The sequence below is a fragment of the Pipistrellus kuhlii genome, unplaced genomic scaffold (genome assembly GCF_014108245.1).
Source record: "Pipistrellus kuhlii isolate mPipKuh1 unplaced genomic scaffold, mPipKuh1.p scaffold_m20_p_1, whole genome shotgun sequence".
In the NCBI taxonomy this organism is placed as follows: domain Eukaryota; kingdom Metazoa; phylum Chordata; class Mammalia; order Chiroptera; family Vespertilionidae; genus Pipistrellus; species Pipistrellus kuhlii.
The window spans coordinates 157,198,864-157,211,997 of record NW_023425404.1 but is presented as its reverse complement, the minus strand read 5'-3'; the positions used below and the strand labels follow the sequence as shown (position 1 = coordinate 157,211,997).

At 33.3% G+C, this 13,134-nt stretch overlaps 1 protein-coding gene across 12 annotated transcripts in view; it reads right to left on the bottom strand.

Moving 5' to 3' along the window:
• ANKRD17 (ankyrin repeat domain 17) overlaps positions 1–13,134 on the bottom strand; it is a 156,125-nt gene that overhangs the window by 54,655 nt on the left and 88,336 nt on the right. For 8 of the 12 annotated variants that reach the window (XM_036414190.2, XM_036414167.2, XM_045571820.1 and 5 more), the window contains 4 exons: positions 12,185–12,931; positions 7,962–8,116; positions 345–456; positions 57–202 (listed from right to left, as the gene is read on the bottom strand). In XM_036414190.2, coding sequence (XP_036270083.1) covers positions 57–202; positions 345–456; positions 7,962–8,116; positions 12,185–12,931 — 1,160 coding nt within the window. The remainder of the gene's footprint in view (positions 1–56; positions 203–344; positions 457–7,961; positions 8,117–12,184; positions 12,932–13,134) is intronic. The other 4 variants (XM_036414197.2, XM_036414204.2, XM_036414154.2 and 1 more) reach the window with 3 other exon arrangements.

Genomic DNA, 13,134 nt, shown 5'->3' with positions numbered 1-13,134 from the left:
AAATTTACTAAATATCGATAGATGGAGAGAAAAAGTTACACTGGAGAAATTGTTACCTCCTGCCTTCCCCCAGAACAAGCCAAAGATAGTGGTGTGTCCTTGGTTCTTTCTGACTGGGCTTCAATGTCTGCACCATTGTCCAGCAATATTTCCACAACACCAACATGACCAGCTGTAGCAGCCAAGATGAGTGGAGTAAAACCTGGAGAAAAATAATGATCTCACTAGATACTAAGCAAAGGAACAATACTATTTTCCATCAAAATAGACCTAGAAGTAGTAGTATTTCTTCACAGAACACAAATATTCCAGAAGAAAACAGTATTAACAAAAGTTGGCCATACCTTTCTTGTCTCGGTGCTCAATACTAGCTCCTCTCTCTAGCAATGTTTGTACCAGTTCCTCATGACCACCAGCACAGGCAAGTGTTAGTGCTGTGTCATGATTACTTTCAGTCTGTAAAAAATTAATTTTATGATTAGCTCAGTATATAATTTTAAAATGTTAACATCAATTCCATAATCTATACATGTACCAAATACACACAAATAGATATGTATCACTCTACTATAGCAAACATTGGATAGTAAGTTGTCTTTTTTCCATTAGTGATCAACCTGTGACTTTTTTTAAAAGGCTTCAAATATTTGAACTTCATGGGCAATTCTTGAAGCAAACATGAAGAAAAGCGCATGATTTTAAAACAATATGCTGTTTTCAGCTCCACAAGTAAAAGAAATACTGTGGACTCACTTTTGATTCCAGCCATTAATGGCAGTTATGTGACAGTAATCCCTAAAGACAGAAATTATTTACTCAATTTGTTGCCTCGAGTTTCCAGGCTGCAGTGCAGAAAGAGGGTATTCAAACATAGCCTGGCAATCTCCCTGCGTTGAGAAGACAGAGTTTGTAGAGGTTAAGGTGACTAGAACGTCCTGGGGCAGAGTCCTGGAGAGGAAATTGCTACAGAGAATGAAAATTACAGAGATCTGTAAAGGGTTTCTCTGGAGTCTTCAGCTGAGTTTTGATCAGCACATTTGAATGAAGTCAGGGAAAGACCACCAGAAGGTATCATCAGGCTGAACAACACCCAGAGCTTACACAGGGTCAGGAATAGTTTGGTTCCGACCAACCAGAGTTGAAAGACTTCAAAACACAAAGGATATTAAGTAAAATCCTCAGCAGTAAGGTTATATTAACTGTTCTGAATCCAGTTAAAAAAGTTGAAATCAAGCCTTGTACTGCAAAAAATTTTTTCCACAGACCTGTATTGCATTAGAGAACAAAGCCCCCAAATACCTAAAGGACTAAAAAAAAAATACAAAATAAAGAGTATTTGGAAAGAAAAATTATAATAATTGAGACAGGACACTATTTATACACAGTTGATCTCTGACTTCTGCTAATGATAGTAACCAATAATGGATTAGCCAGTTGTCATCTCTACCATACTTGAAATGTTTATTTAGCGAACTAACAAAGTCCTCATATTTTTAGTACTCTAATTTGTGTGATATAAAAAAGGTAACTATTAGCAACATGTACAGTGTAAATGAGGAACTAAATTTTAAATTTTATCTAATTTAATATAAACTTTAAAACTGATATTTGATTTGGTTATTAGAAAGCTTTTTAGTATATGCCTGGAGCAATGTGAGTATATGAATTTACTTTTTCAGCTTAATCAAATCTATGCAATCTACTTAATCAAACTAAAGTACAAATCAAGTATTTCCAATGAAGTCCAAGTTGAGATATTTTCTAAATAGGGTGACAAAACACCCTGACTAGTTTAGGACAGACTTATTTGATCACTTTAAGCTATATGTAACATTCACACAAAATTTGGAAGATTTTAGTATGAAATAAAAATGTAAAATAACAATTTGTTATATTGATTACATATTTAAATAACAATGTTATAAATATATAAAGTTAAAATATATTCTTAAAATTCATTCCACCTATTTGTTTGCTTTTTTAAATGTGGCTATTAGGAAACTTTAAATTACATATATGTCTTACATTATTTTTCTATTATACATTGCTGTTCTAAAACATCTTACACATGTACCCCTATTATAGCACTTAATGCCAATCTTACTCATACTAACATTAGTTATGTGTCTATCACCCTCAGAAGACTATTGATAACTAGAAAGTAATAAACATGTCTTATTTATGTCTGTAGTTTCCATCTATAATTGTTGCTTTGTTAGGGGGGAAAAAATAAGTTAAATGAATGGCAACAGGGGTCACACATTCGTATTACTAATGAAATAAAGGATTATAAAAGGTGGGGCAAAAGTAGGTTTACAGTTGTTCATGTGAAAAATAATACATTAGTAAATGTTAACATAAAAATAAATTCTGCATTCCAAATACTCACAACTGTAAACCTACTTTTTTTTCCATACAAACAACTGTACCTACTTTTGCCCCACCCTGTATATATGAAATACACTATATTTAATGTATTTGTGTATTTATATACAATTTATTATATTTATGTGATAAATATTAAAAGGAAAGGTCAATAGCTCTAAAAAACAAATTCCATTACAAAAAAAAAAGAATAACGAGATAAAAGACAAAACTGATAGATTCAAGAAATAAGAAAAGCCTACTAGTCAGTGATGAAGAGGGAGACCGCAAAAGCTGCTCTGCAGAAGAGGCTGGCAGAGAGCAGAACTACTGACTGCAGAGATCAGGGATGGCCACAAGGGAGAGATGCACCAACTACAACAACGGAGAAGGACATGAATACTTAAATGAGTGACAACTCTGATTGTGAAAGTATTTGATCTTCATTTCAGGTTTATAAGAAGAAATTATTGTCTGATTTCAGAGAAAAGGAGACAAAGACTCAGAGTAACAACTTTCCGATGGTCACACAAAATCCTGCTTTTCTTTTACATCACAGCTAAAACACAACTAAGGTGAATGTAACATAAGCCCATCTGTCTTATGTACTCTCAATGAGTAGAAGACTCAATTTTATAAAGTTTATGAGGTTCCTAAAAATCTTCTTAGGGTTAAAGATTAAAGAGTAATTTAAGAAATTGGTATCAATCTTAAAAATAGAGAATGAAGAGACAAAATCTGAAAAAGATAAGCATGAAAATTTTAGGGGATTACCAATAATATACTGGTTTTTTAAATCACATTATATTGCCGAGACCGGTTTGGCTCAATGGATAGAGCGTCGGCTTGGGGACTGAAGGGCCACGGGTTCGATTCTGGTCAAGGGCATGTACCTTGGTTGCGGGCATATCTCCAGTAGGGGGTGTGCAAGAGGCAGCTGATCGATGACTCTCTCTCATCAATGTTTCTAACTCTCTATCTCTCTGTACAAAATCAATAAAATATATATATATTTTTTAAAAATCACATTATAAAATATAATTTCAACTGATATTTATTAACTACCTTTTATATCAAAGTACTCTGCTAAGTACTCTAGGGTTGACCCTGATCATTAGGAACTTACTGATTACTATATAGGGCAAATGTAGTGGCTCATACTATGAGAGAAATATTGAACAATGTATTTTGAGAATTGAAGAAATTGTATATTTAAACCTGAAAAGGAGGGTTGTTCAAATTCCTTGGGGAACTTAAGAGTGGGTAATGCACTGTATAACATTTGTGGCAATCTTTTAAAGATAAGAATGAAAGAAGTTTATTTTTGTTAATCCTCACATGAGGATCTATTTTTCCCATTGATTTTTAGACAGTGGAATGGAGGGAGGGAAAGGGAAAGGAAGGAGAAAGAGAGAAAAAGAAAAACAGAGGCATCAATTGGTTACTTCCCACATGTGTGCTAACCCCAGGGCCAGGGATCAAACCTATAACCTAGGTTTGTAGCCTTGATCAAGAACTGAACCTGCAGACTGATGCTATAACCACTGAGAAAAAAACAATCATGGCAAAATAATCTTTTTTTTTTTTTTTTTTTTAAGAACAGTCTAGAGAAAGGGGAAGGGAGAAAGATAAACATTGATTGGAGAGGATATCTATTGGCTGCCTCCTGCACGCCCTGTACCAGGAATAGAGCCTGCAATCCCAGTATGTGCCTTTGACTGCTACATGAGAGGACACCCAAACAACTGAGCCATACCAGCCAGGGCAAGAATAAAATAATTTTTGAAATAAGGTTTCTACTCTCCCCTCTCCCCCCCAAATAGAGACCTAACCCCAGCTCAAATTGACAAGGATGCTGTCAAAAGTTATAGTAAAACAGCCCAAGTAATTCTTACAAACTATCATTTATGAATATTTCCTAAAATAAATTTTAATGTGGTATCAATCTTGTTCTGAAAATATTCACACTCGATTCAATAAACTATTACATGCGAGTTGAAAAGCCCGTGGTAAACACTTGCACACCTGAAGTTATTTTTAGTTATAAAAGATAAGATTTGAGGAACCTTATAAAAAATGTAAACTCCTCTCTAAAGCATTCAACAATGTTCGGGAATTAAGCATAATTTCTGCTAATTCTTGTTAAAAAATATTAGTTCCTAAGCATCTGAATCAATTCAAGGAGTTTATGACCATTTTAAGAATCATTATCATTTTAAAAAGGAGGCATAATAGTATACTGAGGCTGTGAAAAAAATTCACATTTCTCTTGTTCTTTCTTAAATTAAGATTTGATATAAATATGCAGTATGGCAAAAAAAAAACAAAAAACAAACATGCAGAAAAGATGCAAAGATGAAGGACACATGATCTTTTGCCATGTAGGTGGGTGGGCTAATTTTCTAGAATCTAATTTACCAGTTAAAACAGATAGCATAGGCAATATTTTAAAAGCACAGATTCTAGAGCCTGAATGCAGGGGTTGTTTGAAAGGTGGCTCTACCAAAAACTAGCTGTTGGGTAAGGTAGTTATTATCTCTTAAGTCTCACTTTTCTCATATGTAAAATGTTAATAACAGTATCTACTTCATGGGATTGTTATGAAGATTAGATTAAAAGTTACAAAGTGAAAAATGTATATGTCAAGGCTTACTGAATAAACAAATAAATGCTTCAATTATTAGAAAATATTTCATCTTTTAAAACAGGAAGGAAGTTTATCATATCACTTATCTATTATGGCACAATACTTGCACACATAAACCAAAATATCCAGTAAGTAAAATCTTAAGGAATTTTCATTTTAGAATCTAGAAAAAAATTCAGACGAATTTAGTATAAAGGAATCTTTATTTTTATCACTTAACATACCTGCTTGGTATCATAAAAACTAGTAAACAGAAAGTTAACAGTAAAATTAACAACAACAAAAAAGGTGAACAATTATTACTGAATATTCATTTTATTTTGTTTCCCAAAGAAGAAACTTCCTGTCTAATTAAGCAATTATGGTTAACTCCATGGAAAGTAGTATTAACTCATGCTAGACTACTGGAAAAATCTCCACAGAGACCAGGTAAAGAAGGAGCCGATTCTTAAGGAACCATAGTTAAATCTTTTTATATAAGAATGTCTACGACATTTAAAATATAAATTACATCTTTAAAAATTAACTAATACTATTTTTAAAAGTATCTATGTGTCTAACTTCTCAGAGATTAGTTTATAATAAAGTGATGGTTAGGTGGTATAGTCAGGTAAAAAATTTACTACAGTAATCTCAAATTCAATAAAATCATGATCATATATGGAGGACCTTTTCCTGTGGCTGTTTTATTGAAAATAATTTTTAAAAATAAATCCTTTTACTTTTGCTTATGGATTAATTCTTGATTCCACAAAAACTAGAAAATATACTTCTGATTAAAACGTAACAGCCTCTGCCCGGACAGTGTGGTGCAGGTTTGACTTCTTGTCAGAGCATATGCCAGGGTTGCAGGCTTGATCCCTGGGGTGAGGCAACAGATAGATGTATCTCTCTCATCGATGTTTCTAACTCTCTCTCTCTCCCCCCTCCTATCTCTCTAAAAATCAATAAAAACGTATTTTAAAAAAACATAACCTCAAGAGTAGAAGAAACTGGAGGAAAATTATACAAATTCAATACCAAGTTCAATCCAATTCTACAAGAATATCAATATTAAAAGTAAGCCATTATAGTTAAAGTAAATGTCTCATATTTTTAAAGAAGGCTGTATAGTATGTTATGTAAGAAGGTTGCCTTTGAAGTCAAACTGACCTAAGCATTGACCCCCAGCCCCGTTACTTAGCTAAATTAAATGATTGTAAGCAAAATGAATAATCTCTAAGCCTCAGTTTCTTCATCAGGGAAATGAGTATTCAAGAGCAGCTACCTCCCTTCGGCCATCAACCTGTGAACCAGGAGGTAATGGTTTGATTCCCAGTAAGGGCATATGTCTGGGTTGGAGACTCGATCCCCAGTTTAGGGTGTGCAAGAGGCAGCCAATCAATGATTCTCTTTCATCACTGATGTTTCTATCTCTCTCTCTCTCTCTCTCTCTCCCACTCTAAAATCTATACGTATATATATATATAAACAAGCGTAGATATCGATACCTTGTATATGCAGTCTGAATATTAGATAACTTCTTAAAAACATTCCCTGACAATTTTAAGTGCTAAAAAATAAAAGTTAAAACAACAGAAAATAGAAAATAAACAGACATTTGGGAAACAAGTAAGAATGGAACTGAAATTCCCTTTCACAATATTACCAAACATTTTAATGACAAGCTATATACTTTTATATCATAATAGTTATTTTTTTAAAATCTTTGTTGTTGCAAGTATTACGTATGTCCTCTTTTTCCCCTATTGATCTCTTCCAGTCTACCCCTGCCCCCAACAAGCTATATTTTAAATAGGTTAAGAGGGCATGTTCTTAATGATCCAATAATACACATACATCCTGAAATTCAAGTTTAATAAAAACTGATCATTTATATAACAAGGTTTTATTATGTATAACTCCACCTCCAATATACATCCTATCAAAATATAAAACTAAGTGAACAGTAAACATTTCTCAGTCCTAAAGTAGGCCATATACCCTTACCTTGTTCAACTGTTTTCTAAGCTAGATCTCTTAGCATTTCTTAGAATAAGTCAGCTATCCTCTCCTCTCTAACCTCATTTTGCTTTGAGATTCCATAGTAAACTATCTTTTTTTAAGAACTGGGTTTGTTTGTTCGTTCGTTTTTTACTTAACAGTGTTTCTCTCACACACACACACTCACACACACACACACACACACACACACACACAGACTCACTACATGTAAGTCAGCAAGATCACAATTTTCAAAGATGATATAAATGGAACAATTTTTTTTTACTATTTTATTTTTTAATTTCTCACCCCACACTATTTATGCCCTCTATGTCTTCTTCCACTACCACTTACCCTCTGCCCCTGCCAGCACCACCCTCAATCTTTTCTTTTACATGCAATCCATTCTGAATTTTAAAGCATATCTTTTCATTTAAGAGCAGAAAAAATATACACAAATCTTACGTTATTTCTTTTTATATCCTTTGTAAACTAAAGTGTTTTAAAAAGGATTATTTGATGACCTTAGAAATTAGACCATCAAATAATTATTAATAATCCATATTTGATGTTTTTAATTTTTTAAAAAAATTTTCTATCTTTTTAAAACATTTATTTTATTGTTTTTTTACAGAGAAGAAGGGAGAGGAATAGAGAGTTAGAAACATTGATGAGAGAGAAACATCGATCAGCGGCCTCCTGCACACCTCCTACCAAGGATGTTCCCGCAACCAAGGTACATGCCCTTGACCAGAATTGAACCTGGGACCTTTCAGTCCAGAGGCCGAAGCTCTGTCCACTGAGCCAAACTGATTAGGGCTGTTTTTATTTTTATTTTTTTAATGTAAATTATAATTTATTTTGAATTGTGGCTCAAGTCTCTGCCCAGAGACAAAGCATTCTAAGATCATTTAAATCACTGATTAATGTGTCTAATGAAGATATAGTTCCATCATTTGAAGCTTACCTGTGCATCAATATCAATGGCAGGGTAGATAGGAAGCATGCCTGAAGGAGAGACGATGGGACTTGGAGTTGGAGTTGGAGTCGAAGGTTGGGAAATGGAAGTAGAAGAACTGTGGGTAGGAGTGTTTGACATTGAAGATGCTCTTCCACTGACTGCTGTTGAACAAAATAACTGCACTTAATAAGGATAAAACATTGTTAGGTAAGAGTAAGAAATAATTATTGGAAAATATTTATAGACTTCTTAAAAAAACAGAATGTCTATTGGTAGACTGCCACAGCACTAGTAACTCATTATCCTGGTTATTTCTGACTTTGGAAAACAGTCCAAAATTATAATATATACTGAGAGTAACCCCATTTTCTAATTAATCATCTGAAAAACAAATTCCTCTCTTATGGTATGTAATCATAAAACCTTAATTCAAAATAACCCTGAAAACAAAAATATTTTTACGAATGTAAATTAAATATAAATGCAAATGGATTAAGTTGTCTATTGTACCTTCCTAGTCAGAAAAGGAATAAAAGGTAAAATAGTCATGTTCAGGAGAAGAATGTGATTTTTTTTTTTTAAACCTGACAATTCCACACCTTATATTCTATAACTAATATAAGTATTATCATTGGGAGAAACTTGCTATTCAATAATTTAAAAATGCTTCCAACTATTTAACTGCAGACAGGGGGATAATTATATTCTGAATTGCAGTCCTTACTATGACAGCATAGTCAAATATAAAAATTTGATCCTCTCACAGAAATACAGTTTCTCACTTGTAGAAGTATTCTGAGGGGATAAAATGTCCACCAATCAATCCAGCAATCACACTGACATATAAGGACAAAAATTAAAAAGATTAGGGTAGAAATAAATGTATGCACGCACACAAACATTCTTCAGATACAGATTATTGTTAGTTCTCCTAAGTATAATTTCACATGATATTTTCACAAAAAGATGCAAACTGAGAGGAGCTAATTTAAGTCAGTACTTGATGTAAGAGAACTCCAAAGGTGGTGGCAGTTAGGGGTATTTTATTCCTGCATTGACTCACTTCTGGAGTTGATATGTGAACACCAATCCTTTTTTCCCCTATTAAAAATGCTGTAGCACTAAAGTTTGAGCATTAATCTTTGAATGATCAACAGTAGTGTAAATGTATGTTACCAACTTAGTTATCAACTACATCAGACAGAAAACAATCATGATACACACTGGACCTGAAACCAGGCAAAAGAGGTTATAATCCCACCAAAAACAAAACTAAAATCAATCTTATAACAATTATAAACATGATTGTCAATTAAGAAATCTGTTTTACAAAAAATCCTTAGTTCAGGCACAAACAGGTACTATACATTATAGTAACACACATTCTAAAATCACACATTTTTTAAAGTCCACTTAAAAGCCAAAGGAAAAACAAAGAAGGGAACAGAACAAAACAAATCAAATCAAAACACAAAACACTGTTTTGAAGCCTTATGGAATCAGATCAATAGAAAAGGGCTTATTCTAATATACTTAATTGATCATCTAATGATCTTAATATTAATATTCCACATTGAAAGCTTGTACATTAACTTTTTAAAAATCAAGGTAATTTAAATGTACATGTTCTATTTATAAATTTCAAAAATATATAATTTATGGCTCTTTACATTTCAATTGAAATAAGTTCCTTAAAGAACATACTTAAATTAGTTTTCTTAATTTTGGTCAAATTATTCTTATTACCTCATCTAAGAGGAGATAGGAAAAAACAATTCCCTCATTTCATTTCCTTATTTAAAACTAAATAACTGCCTGTCACTCATCCATTCTCTATAATTAAAAGTAATAATTAGTATAAATATTTAGGTACGTTAAGAAACTCTGGTACAGATCTTTACATGTGGGACTTCACATTTGGGATTAGATTTTAGAAAGGGAGGCCATAATTTTAGAAAATTTTTAATATCAGGTAAGAAAAGAGGGAACCTGAGAGCGTAGCAAAGGTAAGGTACTAAGACTAGTTAAACAGAGAACGGATTTTGCTTTGGCAAATATGTAGGGCAGGGAAGACAGAATTTGGCCACCCAAGTACTAGAGAAAAAGATACTGAACCTTTTAAGAGCAGTCTAATAAATGGGACATAAGGGAAAAAGAACAGTTTTATGCTGAATGAAGGACTACTGAGCCTAATGAGATTGTAAGATTTTAAGAAACCCCAAGAAACACAAAATAGTCATTAGTCAACTGAAAGAACAAGTACTACCACAAAACTTTAAAGAAAGATTGCAGAAATGATTGCAGGAGTTTATATGCATGTGCACATGCATGATGACAGAATAAGTTTCATGTAGGTAGCTGGGCTTTTAAACCTGTTCTTCCTTCTGCCATTTCTTCTATCACTATGCAAATAAGCATAACAAAAAGTAAAGTATTTTCATAATATGACAAGTATTTGTCATATATCCTGAAAAGTTATGTGCTTACATTTTTTTTTTTTTTATATTCAAAAATCTGGAACACATAGGCAGAATCTAATGTTTTTGGGGAAAAAAAAATCAACAGAAAAACTACGTTACAAACCTCAAATAATTCTAATCAGCACAAACACCATACAACTAGCTAACAAATCGATGTTGACAACTATGCCCAAGAACATCAGGTAAATTCTGATAGCACATAAAAAATATTAAATATTCTTTGATATAGAATGTCCATTCTTCATTTAATTGGAAATGTAACACTTAACTCTATACATTCATTGTTAGATCAACTAGCATAACAGAATACCACTATGATCTAAATTAATAACTAAGGAAGTAATTATCAAATTTGGAATTTGAGGCTACTGCGCTCCAATTTTCATAAGATACCTAATTCCTTTAAATTGTATTCCCAATTATTATAACCAGCTAATAGTGATTAGTAGTAATTTTCAATCTATAGAAAAATTAAATTCTTATCAAGAGAATCTTTACAATTCTTAATGATTAATACCATTCCCCCCCCCACCCCGGAAGATAATTATTGTACCCTATAAGTCTAGCAGAGACTTTCATTCTGTATATTACCTTTGAGGTGATATTAAAAGGGAAACTTTAGACAGATTTTAAGTTTACAAAATCTGTCTCATTAGCTGGTTTCTTAGTTTCTGGATGCCAGCTAACAATTTATTCTTTTAAAAGGTGAACATTAAATTACATAGAATTTCACCATAATATGTAATGCTACTAAATATAATTTCAAAATCAGAAAAATTCATTCTTTTAAAGTACAGACCAAAGAGTAAAAATAGGGGAAAGAACTATTTAACTCTTTGTTTTTCCCTTTTCCTTCTTCTTCAAATATTCTTTTTCATTAGCTTTTTTTTTTTAATGAAGAAAATGATCTGTCTCAGTATAACATGCTTATGGTTTATAATCCTGTAAAATTTCATTGCACTAGTTTGTCAAAGAATTTATGAAAAAGTAGGTACCAAAAACGGAAACCATTAAAACAACCTTCTAAAGTATTTTTTTCCAACGAAACTAATTAGAATAAAATAAAATTTCTCTAACTACACATTTTCTTTCTTTTTTTCTTCTTCTCTGATTACACATATAAAGAGATTTATGATACTGTGAGGGAACCCGACCATACCTTCCCATAATACAATGAGAAAGAGACTACACATTAACATTCACAGGGGATAAAATCACTGACAAACAGTATAATCAAACCCTATTTGGTTTGGTACGTTATTATTGTTGTAAAGGTGTTTTAATTTTCTTTTTTTTAATATCCATCAGGTTTGAAGTCTGATCCATTAGGATATTAAGTATTTCTGTTTACAAATAACCTTCCTGATATCCTACTAAGTTTTGCACTTCAACTTCTATTAATTTCCCAGTTTATTGGTGTGAATACAGAAGCAAAAAATATAAAATTCAATTTTGGTATTCTGAACTTAAAGAGAAAAAACAAAAACAAAAACCAGAGATCAAACTTCAACCCCACTCCTGAAAAACCTAGATTCCCATCCTACTCAGCTAAGCCAGAGTTTCAGTCACTTGTATTGAACGAACTAATCTTTAATTTGACCTGTATCCATTTGAAAACTTTAACAATATACATGGGTCAAAAGTCCAAAAATAGTTCTCAAGTTGGGCAATGGCAAAAAATTGTGGCACATTCTTACTCGCCTTAAGCAAATCATATTTTGATACCTGCTCATAACAATATAAACCCACCTGCCATGATGTCATCCAGCGTGTCATTGAGGGTCTGAGCAGGGCTGGCTACCATTAACCCTTGCTGTGATTCTGTCAGAATTCCTTGCCCCAGCCCTGCCAACTGTGCTTGGCCCAGTACTGGCTGTCCAACTATTACTCCTTGCAGTTCGGTAAGATTTGCGATGGACCCTGGAGGCAATGGACCTGCCGCCAGAGGCAAAGCTTGAGGCATGGCCAGAGGCTGGATTGGTGCAAAACCCATCTGAGCAGCAGTCTGCTGGGGATCATCTTGAAGCAAAACAGGATCCACTTGCTGTAATCGTGCATAGTCTCCTTCAGAAAGCTGTTCTCCAAGAGGAGTTAGTAATTCCAGATGTTGGCAAGATTGTTGTTGCTGCTGCTGAAGTTGAATTCTTTGAGCTTTAACCTCTAGATACTGCTTTTTTAGCTGCTGCTGAGTTTTCAGTTGTAACTCTCGTTCTACTTTCTGTAGTTCCTCCAAAATCTTTTGTTTCTTCTGAATTTGTTCCTCCCTTGTTTTGTTCAGCTCCTCTATCTTCTCCTTGGTAAGTTGATCAGCATGAGCCAGTTCCAAGGACTGCAGCTGTGCATTCTTTTCTATGGCTTCTTTTATCCTCTGTTCCAGTTCTGTTAACTTTCCCTGAGCCTCTTCTACAATGCTCTCTGGAGACTGATTGGTGATGTAACCCTGTACATCCTGGCTGTTTGCTGGCAAATGGCTGCTGGACTTTTGTTTAGAAGCAGCTGTGTAAAAAAGAAACCCCCTCAGAAGTGCACATGAATGGCATCCTCATTACAGAGTTACTGTTGGGAGGTTTAGTGCCAACAGTTATGCACCAAGTTATCATAGCCATAGAAGGTGAAAATACACTGTGTTAAGGAGTTAAAAACAAATTCACCTTCTTTATCATAAACATAAAATGTATGTATTTTATGTGCTAGAGTCA